The sequence below is a fragment of the Macrobrachium nipponense genome, chromosome 5 (assembly GCF_015104395.2).
Source record: "Macrobrachium nipponense isolate FS-2020 chromosome 5, ASM1510439v2, whole genome shotgun sequence".
In the NCBI taxonomy this organism is placed as follows: Eukaryota; Metazoa; Arthropoda; class Malacostraca; order Decapoda; family Palaemonidae; genus Macrobrachium; species Macrobrachium nipponense.
In genome coordinates, this window is record NC_061107.1 from 125,182,126 (window position 1) to 125,203,211 (window position 21,086).

The 21,086-nt window shown below is 35.1% G+C and overlaps 1 protein-coding gene across 2 annotated transcripts in view; it reads right to left on the reverse strand.

Annotated features, from left to right (window-relative positions):
* Window positions 1-1,295: 1,295 nt before the first annotated feature.
* LOC135215622 (uncharacterized) overlaps window positions 1,296-21,086 on the reverse strand; it is a 782,933-nt gene continuing 763,142 nt past the window's right edge. Inside the window, exons 7-9 of one of the 2 annotated variants that reach the window (XM_064250530.1) lie at window positions 14,980-15,072; window positions 14,559-14,792; window positions 1,296-8,057 (exon numbers count right to left, since the gene is read on the reverse strand). In XM_064250530.1, the coding sequence (XP_064106600.1) occupies window positions 7,830-8,057; window positions 14,559-14,792; window positions 14,980-15,072 (555 nt within the window). In that variant the 3' untranslated portion in view covers window positions 1,296-7,829. Of the gene's footprint in view, window positions 8,058-14,558; window positions 14,793-14,979; window positions 15,073-21,086 lie in introns of those variants that run through there. The other variant, XM_064250532.1, reaches the window with a different exon arrangement.

The window sequence follows — 21,086 nt, forward strand, 5'->3', positions numbered from 1 at the left end:
GTGACTCCCTACCTAACAAGAACAAGCCATTTTCAAATCTTTGCTGAATATGGTAAGATACGTGAGAAAATTACATCCGGGAAAACTGCCGCTCGGTTGGTAGTTTACGGTAAACATTGAATTGTGAATTCTTATTTTCTGACAAGTAGGGCAGGTATGACAACATAGGAAATAACAAGAAAAGGAAATGAAAAGTTCGAGCGTTAGCTCAGCAAAAAAAAAAATAAATAAATAAATAAATAATAATAATAAAATAAACGCGTGTTAGATAACTGTTACTTTAGAGGACAGTCACATCGTCTGGGGCCGTGGCAAGAGGCCTCATTCGCGGGTACCGGGCCCTACTAACTAGTTGAACCATAAAAGAAGAGAACTCAAGTTACAACAAAGTCTGGAAAGACAATTGCTGAAAACAATTAGTTTTGCTTTCCTGCTTCTGGTAGATATTCATTTCAATTGTATCCCATTCTGGGAAAAATGTGTCCCGTTCCAACTTTAGAGGTAGTTTAGGGAGTTACTTTCTTGATCTAGCGAAAGTGACAACCACATTAGTTTAAAATTGTTTCAAGCCATCTCGTTGTTGTTACGGATTAAATTATCCCTATGCCTCCACGAGCATTTGCTTCCGGAACACCCGGTAAACCTCTTTATTCCGGTCACATATTTTCTCATTTTCGGCCAAAGAGTTATCCATATTCATTATCAAAATATAGTTGTATAAATTATTAGTGTCCAAGATGAATTCCTTTTTCGAGAAAGTCTCCTATTTTCCTTTACTTCATTTGATATCTGTTTCAAGATGAACGGTATAACCGTTATACACATCTAACAAAAATTATTAGTCAACCGAGATTAAGATTGGCACTTCGGACGTAGTTTGCTTTAATTCTTTCTCCTTGAATGAGCAAGCCAGATGCTTTAATACTTAAAATTAATACCATGCTGATGTTCGCGATACCTCGTCAGTTCATAATCATTACAAATAGAAGGAACAACGAGTGAAAATTGTGCGTGGGCAAGAATCAATCAGCTTGTTTAATTTTGATGTAACAAAATTAGATAACCGAGGAAGAAAACCAGAGCTTATATTTGAATATTTGTTCTCTCTTGAGCTTCAGCTATCTTGAAGGGCTTTCAGTTTGGTGAGGTTTGTCGGTTTTAGGCAGAAGAATTATTCGTAATTGTATTCCTTCTCGCCCCTGAAGTTATTAGTTTAAGGTTTTGGAGTTTGCTATCTGCTGTGAAAAAGGACAATTATGATTCCAGGTACAGGGTAGGTTATGAATAAATATTGATGATAAACTCCAGAGAACTGTATATTACTAAATCCAATACAAGATTTAAACAATTTGTTTATGGGTGCAAATGTAAAGATTCTAATTTGTGGCTGCTAAAAAATTAATTTCTATGGGTACCATAGACAGCCACCATATTAATAGTTCATAAAGGCTTTACCAATCACCACAATCAGACCCATTTTGAATTTATTGTTACTGCTCTTAACACAGATTACAAATCTTACAGTCATGACTGGTAATATGACAAGCAGCAGTGAACATAGAAAATGCATTAATATTCATATGGTCACATGTTACAAGGAATATATAAGCTTTCATTAGAGATTATTGGTCCTATAAGAATCATCAGTGAAAATAACAGCATTCATATAATAAATCGGTAAAGGCATAATAGAAATTCAAAATTTTCAAAAGTTCTAATGAATTGTAACATGCATTATAACATTGTGAGGGAAAATTCATTAGAACCCGACACTGATATGATCGCATTATTGAATTCATAAGAATTTACAATGACAACGTAATCATGACGCCTCTATCAGTGACTACTAGCACCAGTAACAATAGCTTTGGTTTTATCTTACATTTTTATGACAAATACACAAAATGAACATCACAGCATCATTATACAGTACTAAACTCCTATTAAGACATCTTTATATCGTGATGGTAATGGCCCTTAAATGTGTAGCACAGCATACATATTTTACTCTTGAGTAAACAACAAGTAGAAAGATAGACTTTTGAATCAGTTGACGCTTAATAGTTCGTTAAGGGAGGAACAAATGAAAAACGAGAATATCATCACTAAGTGTGATGACAAGTTATGCTGATTTTGAAGTTTTCATGATTATGCAAGGGTCCTAAGAACACAAACTGTCACTTGTACTATATTAAGTCTTACAGGGTGACGTTAAGATAAGGAAGTTAGTATAATATTGATACTTTTATGAACAATATTTCTTGTAAAGGATATTTAACAATAGTGCAATGATTACATGGTGAAAATGACTACCCACAAGGACAACACTCAAAGTTCCAGTTTCACCCTTCCAGATCCAAAATAAACTTCGTATTCCAGAAATTTTACATTGTTATTTTTTATATAGGTTCATTAAATTGAGTTGTCTATGAATCATTCACCCTCTAGAGCACATTCAAGCATTTTGCTTCACGGCATTTCAAATAACAAATAATACGTAAATCAATCAAAATCTCATGGCATAAGTTTTCACTTGAAAACTTGAATTGATAAAAAGAAGAAACTGATTATTGGGAAGAAGAATCCTGAAAAGGGTACATTGACAGCAAGGTTTTCTTATCCCAAAAATAACAGTTACATATTGATATCAAATACACACAGGCACATACAATATGAATGTTAGTTTACTGTCTTTATGTAGAATTCATAATACAAACAAATCCTTTAAAATACAATATGCGAGAACGTCCGTCTCAGAAAAGAAATGCATTAACTTCAGTATCGGAGTTTTTAAAATAATCGTGAAATTAAGCAATACAATGACACTACTGAATGAAAGGAGAGATTTAATTCACACGCGTTGTATTTCATATAGACCTTCTTTGTCCGAATCAATACGTTAATTTCTTTAGGGACGATTTCCCAGAAACCGCCTTGGATTTGTGAGTTTCATTGCAATATTGCTTATATTGCATGGAAGTACATCACGCAGAGTGGGGTGTTTTTCTTAAAAATTGCAAGAATTTTACGAAACTTCAGTCTAAGGCATGCCTAAGGCAATTGATAAGTGTTAATTATACTGTAGAGTTGTAGACAATGCATGGCAATTACATTATTCACCTGTGCCTTTAACATTTACTATAATACATTCCTTCAAGTTTCAAGGAAAACGAATTTGATTAAGATATTTTGGCTAAGGCGTATTTAGATTATGCAGATTTATCATTATCTAACAACAAATGCTCGCAAAATGTCATCAACACACTAGATGTTTTCGGAACAAGACATTCCATCAAACCTTAATGCATTTTAAATTACAGATAAAATAAACATTCAAGAGCACCACAATATATTACAACACAAAAAAAGAAAAAAATGTAAGAACATCGCTTACATCCATATTCAAAAGAATTTCTTCAAATAATCATAGATTAGTGCGTCTTTATTGCGAAAGATGATTGAAGCAATAAACAATCCTGCTCCATTTCTATGTTGAAAATTTCGAAGGGACCCGGTAAACAGAAACATACATTATCACTTGACAAACCTTCTACACCAAAAAGGACTAGTAAATTTGTGATCAGATTACTAACAAAGATTTTTATTTCAACCTACCTCGAAGTTATTGTATGTATATAATTTCTCACACAGGGCTATCAACTATTACGTACTTACTATCGTATCTTAAATCTTTTATTAATTTGATTGTATTGAGGAAACACTACTTCAAGGCATATCCTTTCTACCCTTGCTGGAACGATAGCGCAGCGCATCCGAGCACTGCATAAAAATCAGAGGAAAACTGTCTCAGCAATACATTGTAACCTCCTCTAAGCTCTCTTGCAAGAAAATTGGGGTTGATTAGACACTCTAAAGTCGAAATCAACTAACTCATTGACTACAATTAGCTGTTCAGCGCTGTTTAACTTTGGATTGGAAATATGTAAATGTCGACCAGAAGCCCATTCTAAAGTAGATGAGTTTTCTTCTTCTTCTTAAAAAAAAAAAAAAAAAAAAAAAAAACCTAGACTCAGTCTGCACCTTAAATCCGAGTATTACACCATTGGTAAGCTCTTCAATCTTTCTAACCATTTATTTACTTATTTCTTTTACTTGTGTCATAAAAGGATATAACTGAAAATGAGAACTAAGCAGGTTCTCGAAAATTCTCTTTAATACATTGTTAATTAATATATGTAACAAATACATCACTCGTGACTCGTGAGGTTTTGAGATTTTGATTAGAATCCCACATTGAAGAAAACAGTGAATTAAGGGAGTAATTACGTAAACGATAATGAAATATTAACAAATGTTTTCTTTCAACAAAGGAAACCTATGCTATCATGTACTATACAGCGTCGGATATCTATTTTGATCACATACGAAGTTGAAAGACTAAATGCTCGGCGTGACTTCATCTTGTTTAATCTGACCACAGTAATTAATGGTTCACAATCTTGAGGAATAAAAGTTGCATGTTCTTTTGGAATTTACAAGTGAAATCAAGTGCAACACGGTGAACTTAAAGGCCCTTTTCCGGTAATAAAACTTGGTATGAAACGTCTAGCCTCTACCTGCAAAGGTTTTCCATATATCTGCAAAAGGATTATAGTAAACATAATCTTATTTTTGGAATTGTCAGTATACTTGTTGTATTCCTGATCTCTTTTTTATACGAGAGAAAACAAGTTTTGAAAGCCATCACCTAGATTATGTTCATGAAAAATGCGGACATCAATCAGTTAATAGTCAAAAGGGCGGAATTTTTCCTAATTGCGATTTAGGTGAAATGGCCTTGATATACTAAACAGACCAATGAATGCAAAGACTTCATGCGGAGTGAGCACTTTTCCCAGGATATTAGAGTAATGCAGGGAAATCGCTAAAGGACAAATTAGGATGTCACTAGTGAGTCATTCTTTCAGATATTTAGTTACTTGTCCAAGTGTCTGATGAACCAGATATTGTTTTTTACCTCGGTAGATATCAAATCCTTTAAGATATGCATATTTTACTTTTTACTTGCCTTCAACTCTGTCCAAATGAATTTGACTGATTTAATGTGGAAGTGAAGTCCAGATCAAGAAGTTCCACATTTCTTTCTCACTGTGATTTGCATTCGGAATGTGATGGTTAACAAAATATTGCCTAGACTCATCACATCGTTTCGAGCTGCATCTTTAGTTTCAATAATCACTCAAAAACCAAAACTCAAAAACTGGATGCTAATTATCTTTCATTTTTTTGAAGTTATAGACGTAATAGATTAACTACTAGCCTCTCTAGATAAAACTAGGTAATCAAAGGACATCACCACATATTATCATAATATCACTAAGATTATTTCTTTTAATTACAAATTCCATATGGAGATTATTCAAATTATAGTAATAGAATAATAGATTTAATTTTTTATCATAGCCTTTTGTATATTTTACTTAAAATTCATAAGTTTAAATTCAAGGATATAATGCTTCATACATCAAGGACAAGAACTACAATATCTAATGATTGCTCCAAGCAAAAGCTATAAACGGATTTAACATGGAAAGGTATCAGTAACAGCTTAAAAATATCTGATATATAATCAGTTATAATAAAACACAGGCAGATGATTGTTGATTAAAATGTGTTACCACAGAGTTTCCTTTGATCATGTAACAAGAATAGGCTTACAGAATATTCAGAACAAAGTCTGAAGTAATTACTGTTCTTCAGTTTCTGTCCATTAAACTAACTTAAAAATCTCGAGCTTAGCATTACATCTTTCTTCATTGGAACAATACTTAACAGTATAAGCTTAAATTTTGGTCATTGGCACCAGCCTCTAAATCTATATACCTTTACACTACAAAAAATACTTTAGGAGCATATATACAGTATATTAACATCTGCAGTAACTGACTATTTACAATACTAAGATATATATATTTGCAATGTGCTATAAAAGTATAGATCACAATTTTTTGAAGCTTCAGGTTTCCCTAGTTTGACTTCCTTCTCTGTTATTGTACAGCATTATATATAATAGCCTTGCAGGCTGCTGGTAGTAGGATATGGAAATACCTCCTTATCCGGAATTTACGGTAAATTTCTAGATATCAGTAACAAGATATCTGAAATACGCCAAGAAAAGTTAAACGAAGTGAGTGAGCAGTGATTATTGGACTAAATATTATTGTTATGTATGATAGCCTTCTCGGTAACATTTATGTTGAGAGGAATAAAGGGAATTGAAAAGTGGATAAGTTTTAATGGGGTAAAATTTCAGAAATGCATGATATTAAAGATAACTTTTCTAACGGAAGAAGATTCTGGAAAGTCTTTCCCATTAAGAGTGAAATTTATAGATTTCCAAACAAGAGTCGTGGGTTTTATGCTCCGAAAGTTGAGAAATTAGGTGGAAACAGTAAGCATTAAAGTTTCTCAGTGCTAAATTCAGTTATAGGAGAGTAATACTAGAATATTGAAAATAATATAAATATGGTGTACATAATGTAACTTCAGAAGATTTAGGTTTACTTCAGTTGCTAGACATCGTGAACTGTAGCATGAAAAAAAGGTATGGTAAAAGAGACAATAATGACTTCCATACAGTATATAAGCATTTAATTAATTATTATAGTTTGGACTCTAACCAATTTGAAAAATAGTAAATATTTTGGTGACATTAATTAAGCACCTAGAAGGGAAACATTTTGCCACACCTGGCACAAAATATGAGATATTCTAGAAGAAAAATGGCTATCTTTTAAAAATCTCAATCCTTACAAATTGCAAAAATCTTCGAGTTATAATTTTCCTTGGGGTCCTTTTGTCCCCTACAAACATTAAACAGATGTAGAAAGCCCCGAAGGTCAGCATTATGATTACCCTTGTGTACATTCACTTTTGCATCATAGCCGTCTTTTTCTTTCTGCATAATAAGAATACTAGAACCATACATTTTTTCAAGGAGACTGGTTATATCTGACATCAAATGAGAGGTGTTATAAACCTTCACATTTCTAATACATTTCAATTTTCGTGTTGAATTATGATCCAACTGAGTTCATATGAAATAAATTGCTATTCGAAGTATCCATAATCTGTTTTTCTGTGGCTTGGTATTATGTTTTGACATTTTTGCGTTTAAACTTAAACATAGATTATTTGTTTGCTTGCTTTAAATCACAACCATGCTCATAATTGCAACTGCTACTCTCCTGCCAATGACGAAAATGTAACATTGCATTGACATAGCATTTTATGCGATCATGCTGCGATAATCCATAAGTACCTACATATATGCATCCTTACCAACGTTTGGAAACATATGATACATAGCAGGTACATAAAGTCGCAAATCATTAACCAATAAATTATATCACATCCGTATGCAAGTTACTGGAGTACTATACTTACAGTTCACATGCAAATCCGAACTTGCTAAGTATAACCGCAGCTGCGTGTCCTGTATTGTGGCTCCACCACTTTGTTTGTTTACAGGTAATTAAATTAGTCTTCATTACATATATTGATGTGGTAAAATACAGTACCCATATATTCATATATAACAACGCTACATCTATGATTAAGTTATCTTTTCTATTAATAACAAGAACAAAGGCATTAAAATTCTTTCCAACAAACATAAAACATGAGAAAAGCTTATAAAAATTTTAAACATTTGATTACCTAATCTACAAAGTTTGTACAAATTCTGTCCCCTTTATCATTAATGCAAGCCATCTAAATGAATCATATGATTAAACGACCCAATCGTTGATTATTAAAATAACAACCATCATTTCATTGTTCTAGCATTTACTTGGCTTGCACATTGCTTAAGTAATATCTGTAACAAGGTATGTCCTTGGCTGAGTCGCAGGAAAGCTATGCTCGTGAGACGGGGAAGGAGGCGACATGATAGGAGGGCCAACTATTTGGGGTGACGTTGTCAGGGGACGCGCCATGCATGACGATACTTCACGTCCAGAAGTTGACGACCAGGTGGAGGTGGTAGACAATGCTCTTTTCCTAGGCCGGCGAATTTCTCCATCATCTTCCTCAAACTGAAATTTCATTGAAGAAAATTCTGAATTACAAGATTTTTCAGTCATACATAGGCAGGTTTAACTAGTACTTATCCTTGGCTATAGTACTATCATAGCAGGCCCGTACCCAGAGTTTTTTTTTTATGGGGATGGGAGGCGGTCGTTTTTGGAAACACTGGACTTTTTCTTCTATAAATACTATTGCATATATAGTACGTACAAAATTGAGTACCTGAAAATGTTATTTTAGTTATATTAAGTATGCGGTCTATGCCTTCTACCCGATTAGATGTTATTCAAAGTACTGACTTTGGTTATCAGAATTTTTTTTACTTATAATTTTGAAAGTTTGCACAGAAATTCAAGAATATTATTCAGTTTTATTGATGAATTCATTTATTATGTTAACAATAACATGGATATTACTTTATTTGTTATTATATACTATGACTTGACAAAAAATAACAATTATTTATCACTTTGTAAATACAGTTCAATGAGAAGGATAGTCACGGATAATATGGACTTCCAGAAATTTGGGCGAATTCGATCCGTCGCCCCCACCCGCCCACCCCGGCCCCCTCGGTACGGGCCTGCATAGAAGATGAAAGTTTTAATAACTTAAATCTTGTGGCCCTGGAAAAATGAAAGACGTACGTGTGCGATGGGTTGGAGAGTCTATGAAAGCTAACGCTAACTTATCTCTGGGCTCGACTGACACCAGCTCAGTACCCCACATATAGCCAAAGCTAACTCACATTCAGCTGGGATGCTGAACGGCTTGCTATGGAGTTGGTCAGGCATGTTTTTAATTGTAAAGAGACCATCTATTCATCTATTTTCATTATAGTCATCTGAAATAATATCTTAGCTGGCCGTAGCGATTACTTAACAGAACCTTTACCGGATAATGTTCCTAAATATCTGAAAGATTCAACTTTACTGATCTATTCTCCATCTAATGTACATACTCTGTCTTTATTGCTTCTTTCCTTCTTAGATCTATATTGAATTCATCTTCCCTAAGTACATATGCATTCTATAAGCCATGCAAATACTGTAGTTTTTTGTTGATTAACTTAGCATCATATCCATATTCTAAATTTGTCAGTTATTCTATTGCTAATCTCATCTAAACCCTCTCTTCATCTCCAGCCACTAACTACTTCGCGTTACCAAATCTATGAGAAGGGCACAAAGCAACCCACTATTTACTGTGAATTGACTTGACAAGACCCACCAACATCCTTTACATATTTAAAGGAACATATATATAACAGTTATAAAGTCAATACAATCTGTTTTAGTTTACTCTTCTTTAACAGAACATTGTTTACTAGTGTGGATCCTGTGTCTGCCAGAGATTTGTGTTTCTTTTAGATAGAGTGGTGCTTGGTGGTGGTAAGATTGTTTTCTAACATCAACAGTTATGACTTGGACCATCGACGAATGGTCTCTTGTTTATTGATTTTTCGTACCTTGCATTTTAACAGAGATCCTTCACATTCGCAATTGATCCGTGATCCTCTTTTCCTGCCGAGAGCAAAAACACATTTACTGGACAGCAGCACCAGAGCTCCTTTATTGTTTTCCAATAGCAGCATCAATGGTTCAAGCGAAGATGCAATGTATTAATACCCTAAATCAATTCTCCTTGTATTCTAATAATTTTCTTGTATTTTATTTCCATTTATTTACTAATTTGTTAATTTTTTGTTCTTCTTCTAATAAGTGACCTCTTCTTTCTGTATTTCCTACTACCTTCGGTCACGTCTTTAAAATGGACAACATTTTGGAAGCTTGAATTTCAAGTCATTGGCTTGTATGGCTTGTTCCATATGAATAATAATGTTTTATTGAACATAATGGCAGAATTTACAGAACTGATCATATACAGAATTCTCTTAACTCTTCTGATAACTTGCTTCCCTGGCACACTGGCATTTCTAAGCAGCTGTCCGATGTTCATCATACTGTAGGTCACCGACGGAATTTCGGGCTGGTGTTCAAAGACGTCGGGGGACCAGGGACAGGGTAAGAGTCGGCAACAGGTATTCAAGTGTCTCGTAGGTCGGGTACAGACCGCATTCGTCAGGGGGCAATCCATATTTCTCATGTTTCTTGCAGGTTTCTTCTTAAGGACGTCAACATGTTTCGAGCACGAATCCCACCAAAGAAGATCGTTGCACACAGCGATCCCGTCCCGAGGATGGCCAAACGAGGTTGCCGAAACATATAGACGTCCTTAAGAAGAAACCTGAAAGAAACATGAGAAATATGGATTGCCCCCTGACGACTGCGGTCTGTACAGGACCTACGAGACACTTGAATACCTGTTGCCGACTCTTAGCCTGTCCCTGGTCCCCCGACGTCTTTGATAACACCAGCCCGAAACTCCGTTGACGACCTACAGCATGATGAACACCGGACAGCTGCTTAGAAATACCAGTGTGCCAGGGAAGCAAGTTATCAGAAGAATTGAGAGAATTCTGCATATGATCAATTCTGTAAATTCTGCCACTGTATTCAATAAAACATGTTTGAAAGAAGGTCGATTTCCATCATACTACAACAACAACAACAACAACACCAACAATAATAATAATAATAATAATAATAATAATAATAATAATAATAATAATAATAATAATAATAATATGTGGCGCCATGGCAGAGTGGGTTAGGTCGTCAATGGACTGGTTAAGCAACATTGGGGCTGGTCAGTCGTTGGATGGGTGACTGCTCTCCTCGGCGTTGATTCGTTGGGAAAGGATCTTTACCATAATTTCCTTAGTCTACTCAGCTGTAAATGAGTACCTATCCCTGATGGGGTAGGGTCCAGCTATGGATTAAATAGCAAAACTCAGCAATGATGTTAAGAAATGAAGGAATAAACGACAACGACGTAAATGAAACCTCTGGCAACAGAGGAGCTTCGTCCAACAGCCAGGTATTCAACCCAATTGAAGGGGAAGACGGTCATGTACTTGGAGGTCGTCATCCAGCAACTGACCACCACAACGACAGTAACCAACAGCCTGAGATTGAAGCTACAGAAGCAAACCAAAGGAAGAAATGGACAAGAGAAGAAAATAAGGAAATATGGAGCTGCTACATAAGAAGCAACCCGACGGAGAGAGGATATAGAGGGTTGGTCAACATCTGGAATGAGAGGAATAACACCCCCCAAACAGAGCAGAGGCTGGCAGACCAAGTAAGGAACATAAAGAAAAAGAACTGGCTCTCCCCAACAGAAAGAGAAGAACTGGAAAGAGAAATGTCGCACGATAACGAATTACACGAAGACGAACTGAGAGACGATGCCTCATAAGACGACAGGGATGATGAGGTATCAAACAACGACACACAAAGAAACACCGACGAAGTAATAGAGAGGACGGAATGGGTAGAAAAGATTAGACAATGGATGGAGCCAGATACAGAGAGAACAAAGATCCCCTCCATGAAAGCCTACAACACAAGAATAATGGAGAAAACAAGTGAAGTCAATGAAATAATGGGCATAATACACACCACCAGTATCACAGAAACAAATAACTTGGCATATGCAGGAGCAAGATTAGTAGCAGAACTGATGGGGATTCGAACACCAACACCACCAGCACAACCAACCCAACAGAAACCAAAACAGCAACCTCCTTGGAAAAGGCGCCTGGAAAAGCAAATCATGGTGATGAGATCTGACTTGAGTAAACTGAAAGAGATGGCAGAAAAAAGGCTAAGAAGCAAAAAAACAAGGGAGGAACTCAACGAGAAATACAAAGTACAAGAAAGGGGACTAAACAACACAATAGAAGATGTAAAACAGAGGCTTAAGGCCAAAGCACATAAGATCCAACGGTACATGAACAGGAATAAGGGATACCAACAGAACAAACTATTCGGAACCAACCAGAAAATACTATACAGCCAACTAAGAGGGGAAGACAACCACCAAGAAATTCCTGAAGCCAAACCAAGTAAGAGACTCTGGGAAAACATCTGGAGCAATCCGGTATCACACAACAAACATGCAACATGGCTCCAGGAAGTCAAGGAAGAAGAAACAGGGAGAATAAAATAAAGATTCACAGAGATCACGACAGACACAGTCAGACACCAACTAAAGAAAATCCAAACTGGAAAGCACCAGGTCCCGATGAAGTCCATGCATACTGGCTCAAAAACTTCAAGGCCCTACACCCAAGAATAGCAGAACAACTCCAGCATTGTATCTCAAATCACCATGCACCCAAATGGATGACCACAGGAAGAACATCCTTAGTACAAAAAGACAAGAGTAAGAGAAATATAGCCAGTAACTACAGGCCTATCACCTGCCTACCAATAATGTGGAAGTTACTAACAGGTATCATCAGTGAAAGGCTATACAACTACCTAGAGGAGACAAACACCATCCCCCGCCAACAGAAAGGATGCAGAAGGAAGTGTAGGGGCACAAAAGACCAGCTCCTGATAGACAAAATGGTTATGAAGAACAGTAGGAGAAGGAAAACCAACCTAAGTATGGCATGGATATACTATAAGAAAGCCTTCGACATGATACCACACACATGACTAATAGAATGCCTGAAAATATATGGGGCAGAGGAAAACACCATCAGCTTCCTCAAAAATACAATGCGCAACTGGAATACAATACTTACAAGCTCTGGAATAAGACTAGCAGAGGTTAATATCAGGAGAGGGATCTTCCAGGGAGGCTCACTGTCCCCACAACTCTTCATAGTAGCCATGATTCCCATGACAAAAGTACTATAGAAGATGGATGCCGAGTACCAACTCAAGAAAAGAGGCTACAGAATCAACCATCTGATGTTCATGGACGACATCAAGGTGTATGGTAAGAGCATCAAGGAAATAGATACCCTAATCCAGACTGTAAGGATTGTATCTGGGGACATCAGGATGGAGTTTGGAATAGAAAAATGCGCCTTAGTCAACATAAAAAAGGTAAAGTAACGAGAACTGAAGGGATAAAGCTACCAGATGGGAGCAACATCAAACACATAGATGAGACTGGATACAAATACCTGGGAATAATGGAGGGAGGGGATATAAAATACCAAGACTTGAAGGACACGATCAGGAAAGAATATACCAAGAGACTCAAGGTGATACTCAAGTCAAAACTCAATGCCGGATATATAAAAGCCATAAACGCATGGTATTGCCAGTAATCAGATACAGCGCAGAAATAGTGGAATGGATGAAGGCAGAACTCCGCACCATAGATCAGAAACCCAGGACACATATGACAATACACAAAGCACTACACCCAAGAGCAAATACAGACAGACTATATAACACGAAAGGAAGGAGGGAGAGGACTACTAAGTATAGAGGACTGCGTCAACATCAAGAACAGAGCACTGGGGCAATATCTGAAAACCAGTGAAGACGAGTGGCTAAAGAGTGCATGGGAAGAAGGACTAATAAAAGTAGACGAAGACCCAGAAATATACAGAGACAGGAGAATGACAAACAGAACAGAGGACTGGCACAACAAACCAATGCACGGACAATACATGAGACAGACTAAAGAACTAGCCAGCGATGTCACTTGGCAATGGCTACTGAGGGGAGAGCTAAAGAAGGAAACTGAAGGAATGATAACAGCGGCACAAGATCAGGCCCTAAGAACCAGATATGTTCAAAGAACGATAGACGGAAATAATATCTCTCCCATATATAGGAAGTGCAATACGAAAAATGAAACCATAAACCACATAGCAAGCGAATGCCCGGCACTTGCACAGAACCAGTACAAAAAGAGGCATGATTCAGTGGCAAAAGCCCTCCACTGGAGCCTGTGCAAGAAACATCAGCTACCTTGCAGTAGTAAGTGGTACGAGCACCAACCTGAGGGAGTGATAGAAAACGATCAGACAAAGATCCTCTGGGACTACGGTATCAGAACAGATAGGGTGATACGTGCAAATAGACCAGACGTGACGTTGATTGACAAAGTCAAGAAGAAAGTATCACTCATTGATGTCACAATACCATGGGACACCAGAGTTGAAGAGAAAGATAGGGAAAAAATGGATAAGTATCAAGATCTGAAAATAGAAATAAGAAGGATATGGGATATGCCAGTGGAAATTGTACCCATAATCATAGGAGCACTAGGCACGATCCCAAGATCCCTGAAAAGGAATCTAGAAAAACTAGAGGCTGAAGTAGCTCCAGGACTCATGCAGAAGAGTGTGATCCTAGAAACGGCGCACATAGTAAGAAAAGTGATGGACTCCTAAGGAGGCAGGATGCAACCCGGAACCCCACACTATAAATACCACCCAGTCGAGCAAAATAATAATAATAATAATAATAATAATAATAATGGATATCTCAAAGACAACAGTTTTCCCTCCTTTCCTAACCAGCGCATCAAAAACTTAACAAAGCATGTAATTTCTTTTTCTTATCTGCTAAGCATGAGAAAGTGCATTTTGAAAATAAAGTTGCTGTGATAAACACAGCATTGTAGGTACATACTTCGGTCTGAATTCCAACACCAACAGTTCCACCGCCATCAGTTATACTTTTTCTTCGACGAATTTCAGTTAACAAATCAGTGAATTCATCTTTGAGTGACTGAACTTTGGTGGCTAATTCCTGTCGCTTAGTAGAATGCGCCCTTCCTCCATAACTCGTTCCCCCTATTAGTGCTGCATCAGAAGATACCCCGCTAGCAGCCTCCTCTCCTTCAGGAATTTCGGTATCATTTTCCTGAAAGAAAAATTAAAAACTTTTCTTCAGAAGAAAATATGAAATACCGAAACAAGCTTACCATACAAAAAAATCTTTTCCCATTACTCACAACATCAACGTATATGTAAAATGATTACCAAAATTCTTGTTGCAACGAAAACGGACACTCGATTGTCAATAGGCTCCAAATGGAATCCTGTCTCACCTGATTCTGGGATAACATATCCCGGACCTCAGCCTCATATTGCTGTGTAACTTTCTGCAGCTCTGCCTGGACTCTGCTTAGCTTTTTCTGCAACTGAGGACAGATCGCGACATTAGATGACTAAGAAAATTATGATACTACCTTGTCACTACTATGTAATAAGGAACAGTGAATAATACCACCTAATGAATTGTTTGTTGACAGTTAATTGAAATCGGTTCAGTTTGTTTAAGTATTAGAAAGAGAGAAAGAAAATTAGAAAAAAGTAACCAAAGGAACATACGGAATAAGAATTCAAGATATCTTTAAACTGAACACTAAAATCATGTCAAAGAAATATTCACAAATGTAACGGTACAAAGAATGACATATGGACGCTAATCTGTTTTTCTAACTGTGTGCACTAGTGCCACAAACAGATTATTACATCAAGGAAATACAAAACTTTGTTTTTTTGTTATTCTTAGGACATAGTGGTCAGTGACAGTACCATCAAAGGGTGTGAGTAAGATTAGTGTAAACGTTACGTAACAGAATTCATTGGAAACTGCTGAGCCATTAGTAAACCAGCATTACAAGGAAATCATTATTTTGCTACTTATTCAAATTAAATCAAATGAAATTGCTAAAAATAAAGTTCAGAAGGAATTCAGTATAAAGGAATAAAGTTCAGAGGGAATTTAGTTATAATCATCCTTATTCTTGAGGCCCAAAGTATTTTCATACCCTCGTGAAAATAATATTTTTGCTCTCGGCAGAATGACATACACGCGCACGCGCGCACACACACACACACACACCTATATATATATATATATATAATATATATATATATATATATATATATATATATATATATATATTGTTGTAGGAAGCCCACAAAAATTCGGAAAAAATTGAAAGTTTTTATTTAAGCTTTCGGAGAGTACATTCTCTCCCTCTTTCAGAAAGAGAAATAAAAGTTACATAAACTGAAAACAACGGTCAAGGTAAAAGAAATAACATACAAGCATATGGTTGTATCAGAATAACTGCCCTACGGTGGTTTGCCAATCTTGTTTAACAACTTAGCTACACTAACTACATGCTTTGTCATAATTGCATTACAGAAAAAAAGTGTATTTATTGATCTGATAAATATTTGTATTGAACAGTGTCACTTTGGATGTAATAGTAAATTTTACTCACAGATTTTCGGCTTGCCCATGGGTTCGCCGTTATCACCCGTTTTAGCAAATTTGTTTATGGAATGTTTTGAAACTGAAGTTTTACCCACCATTTTTAACTTTCCAATTGTTTGGTTTCGCTATGTTGACGATATTTTTGCTTTGATTCCAGATTTTATTAATGTTGAAGATTTACTAACTCAACTGAATAACTTACACCAGTGTATCAAATTTAAAGTAGAAAATGAGAATAATAACAGGTTACCTTTCTTAGACACTTTATTATGTCGTTCAGAAGATAATAGGATTAAATATGCAGTATATAGAAAACCGACCCATGCAGAGTCATATATCCATGCTTTTTCTTTCCATTCAGACGATGTCAAAATAGGTGTTATTTCTAATATATTCTTGAGAGCGTATAAACTTTGTGATGTTGAATTTTTAGATACTGAAATCAATCATATCAAAAATGTTTTCACTGTACTTGGTTACAATACAAATTTTATCAAAGGCGCATTTTAAGGCACGTAGAATATATTTATGTAGCAAGGGAGAAAAGGAGCTTCCTAGGTAATAATAATAGTGTTTTAGTCTTACCACAAACCAAAGCAAACCCTGGACTTTTAAACGAATATTTGAAATTTTGCAACATTGTCCCAGTATATAAGAATACAAACACTGTTAAAAAGTACTTAACAAATAATGTTAAAAATGTAGACAAAACACAAGGATGCATTTACGAAATTCCCTGTCAAGAATGTAATAAAACTTATATAGGTGAAACGATTGATTTTGACAGAAGAAAAAGACAACATCGTGACTCATTAAGGAAAGGTGATGAAAACAACGCCCTGTTTCAACATAGACAAAGTAAAAATCATATGGTTAACCTAGACAAAATGAAAAACATAAAGGTTGTTAATAACACTGAAAAAAGAAAACTTTTAGAATCTATTTTAATCCAAAATGTTGACGCTATGAATATATATAAGAGTAATTTTAAACTGGACCTTTTCTGTAATGCAATTATGACAAAGCATGTAGTTAGTGTAGCTAAGTTGTTAAACAAGATTGGCAAACCACCGTAGGGCAGTTATTCTGATACAACCATATGCTTGTATGTTATTTCTTTTACCTTGACCGTTGTTTTCAGTTTATGTAACTTTTATTTCTCTTTCTGAAAGAGGGAGAGAATGTACTCTCCGAAAGCTTAAATAAAAACTTTCAATTTTTTCCGAATTTTTGTGGGCTTCCTACAACATATTAGAACACGGATACAGTGTTTAACTTTGCTATATATATATAGGTGTGTGTGCGTGTTTTACGTGTATGTATATATGTATGTATGTATATATATGTGCGTGTGTGTATGTGTGTGTAATCACAAATTTTAGCTGTAGCGTTTCATCCACAACTGTAGCGACCATTTCTATATTAGGGAAGTTCAGAGGGGAAAGCGACTCATTTTCCCATTTCGGTTAAACCTTGAAAATAGCTTTAGACGTTTAACCGAAAGCGGAAATTAATAACCTCCATAAATACATATTTACATTTAACTAACATAAGTATGTGAATATCAAACTGTGCTGTGTACTTATTACTGGGCAAGAAGCACTTTTATGCTAAACCGAAGCATGATTATTCAACTCTTACATAAAAAAGCGCTATGTTTTTAACTAGTAAAATTAGTAGCTTATTGTAGAAAAAATTTGTTGGCAATATATAATTTAGCACACATGTACAAAAACATAAACACAATTATGTCCACACATACATCATATACCCACACATACATCTGTATGTGAGTGTGTGTTTGTGTGCTTGTGTGCGTGCGTAAAACTATATATATTATATATATATATATATATATATATATAAAATATCAAACTGTTACAAATTTAACAATTCAGCTATCTAGTGGTGAAACAGCTGTGTATATGTATATATCATATATATATATATATATATATATATATATATATGCATATATAATATCAAGCTGCTACAAATTTAATACTCAGCCATCTAGTGGTGAAAGAGCTGTATATATATATATATATATATATATATATATATATATATATATATATATATATATATATATATACTATTATATCGAACTACAAATGTCCTTTAATATCTAATTCGCTAATACCTCGGAATTAGTTATATTTTCATATATGCTTAACCGAGGGGAATTTATTCAGCGATAATAGAATTGGCGATCGACAGGCGCGAACCAACGACCTCCCAATTCCAGGACTGGCAGTGTCGGGGTGGTTTAAGGCTTCACTGCCAGTCCTGGAATTGGGAGGTCGCTGGTTCGCGCCTGTCGATCGCCAATTCTATTATTGCTTAATAAATTCCCCCTCGGTTAAGCATATATGAAAATATATTAATTCCGAGGTAGAGCGAATTAGATATTAAAGGACATTTGTAGTTCGATATATGTATATGAATCACGGTAATGTGATAGACTTATATATATACTATATATATATATATATATATATATATATATATATATATAGATATATATATATATATATATTATATCTATATAAAAGAATCCCATAAAAACTCCAAATATAGAAAGAAAGTGCTATATTTCAGAGACTGCTGTCTCTCTCTTCAAGTAGGTAATGAATGAACAAAATTACAGAAAATATGTCATTTATACCAAGAGATCCATCCACAGGTAAGCAGTATTCAGGTCACTCCCACTGATAATTCCTCTTTAATCCTCTTCAGCGTTGGTTGAAGGAAGATTTAATTTGTGATATTTGAATCTCAAGCGCCCTTTGAGAAGCTCATTACCTGTTTTTGTTTAATCAAGGCCGCTTCTATCATCTGTTTTTTTTTTTTATTGACAATTACTGCTATAAATTATATGTGACAAATTCCAGTTTTTTCTGTGGTTATGGTTATTTATATGATTAAAAATACCTGAGCTCTGTTGCCCATACCTAACTGACCGTTTATATTGTATTAATCTCTGGGGAAGTGATTTTCCCGTAAAACCGATGTAAGATTGGCCACAGTCTAGACGTGGGATTTCGTATACTTCTGAGTCCCTGGGGCTTGTTTTTGATTGAATGTTAAGGTATTTGGGTAGATAAAGGCAAAAGGTTTAGATTTTCCGTGAGATTGGGTCACCGCCTTAATCCTTAAGGTGGTCGGTAGAAAATTACGTATGCTTAATGAATCACTTTCTCAATTATATGGTCAGGATACATTAAAGACGAAAGCTGCTTACGAATTAGTTCAAATTCCTTTTCCAGGAGATCTGGGTAACAAACTCGTAAGGCTCAAAAGAATAGATTGCTGTCTAAGCCTATCTCGATAGGAATGTCATGGTAGCTAAAGTAGTGAAAGTACGAAAGTGAGAGAGTTGGTTTTCTGCATATGGTAAATTTGTATTCTGTCGTGTCTCTAATTATCAAAACATCAAGAAAAGGAATTTTGTTGTCTGTTTCCCATTCAATTCTAATTTTGATGCTGGGCACTAATGCGTATAATTTAGAAAGGAATTAATTGAAATTGCCCCATCTATTATTCCAAAATGTTAGAATATCATCTACATATCTCATCCACAGCATGGATCTCTTGGTACAAATACCGCCTTTTCTGTAACTTTTCTCATTCTTTACCTACCTGAAGAGAGAGACAACAGCCTCTGAAATATAGTACTTTCTTTCTATATTTTGGCGCTTTTATTAGATGGAATGCTGATGAAACAAAACATTTTTTACCAGTCATATATTATATATATATATATATATAATATATATATATATATATATATATATATATATATATATATATATATATATATATATATAAGTGATAGAATTGCACTTATAAGAAGTATAAACATTTTTACTAGTCAATATTATATATAAAATATAAATATATATTTAGTTAATTTTTATAATATAATATATATATATATATATATGTATAGTATATAAGTGATAGAATAGCACTTATAAGCAGTATAAACTGAAGATCATTCATACTTATGCACCAACAACAATAATCTTTTTTAATGAAGATCTAGATATATCTTTGAAAAAATTTAAGACTCAATTTACATTTGTTATGGGTGATTTCAATGTTAAAATAGGCCAAAAGAAGAGAGGAGAATCAACTGTAGGTAAATTCGGAGTAGGCACAAGAAATGACAGAGGAGACATGCTTGTAGAATTTGCTGAAAGAAACAGTCTAAAAATCATGAACACCTTTTTTTTTTGTAAAAAGGATGAAAATTAAAATATTATCAACAATAGAGATGGAGTGATAAAAATTGCTGACGATTTTTATACAATGCTATACAATAGTGATATAGGAAATAACTTTGTCAACAGAAATAATGAAATACCGGAGCCGGTACCAAAAGTAACAGTAGGAGAAGTAAAGAAAGCATTAAAAGGCAGGAAGAGAAATCAGCAGGAGAAGACCGCCTGACAATCGATTTAATAATAGATGGCGGAGATTTCATAACAGTGAAACTCGCTGAACTTTACACAAAATGTTTGCAAGAATACTCTATACCTACAGCTTGGAAAAAAATTATTATTATATCTATTCACAAAAAGGGAGACAAAAGACCTGAAAAATTACCGCCCAATAAGTTTACTCTCAGTAATATATGAAATATTTACAGAGATCATATTACGCCAAATAGAAAGACAGCTAGACTTTAATCAACCAAGAGAGCAGGCAAGTTTTAGAAGCAGGTATCCAACAAGTGACCATATCCTTGTAATTAACCAGCTAAAGGGAAAATCAACAGAGTATGAAAAACCACAGTGTATGGCATTTGTAGACTATGGGAAAACCCTAAAAAGCAAGGAATAGCTGAATATTATGTTAGAACACTTGAAGATATCTATACGGGAAATACAGCAATCCTAAACCTACATAAAGCCAGTGAGA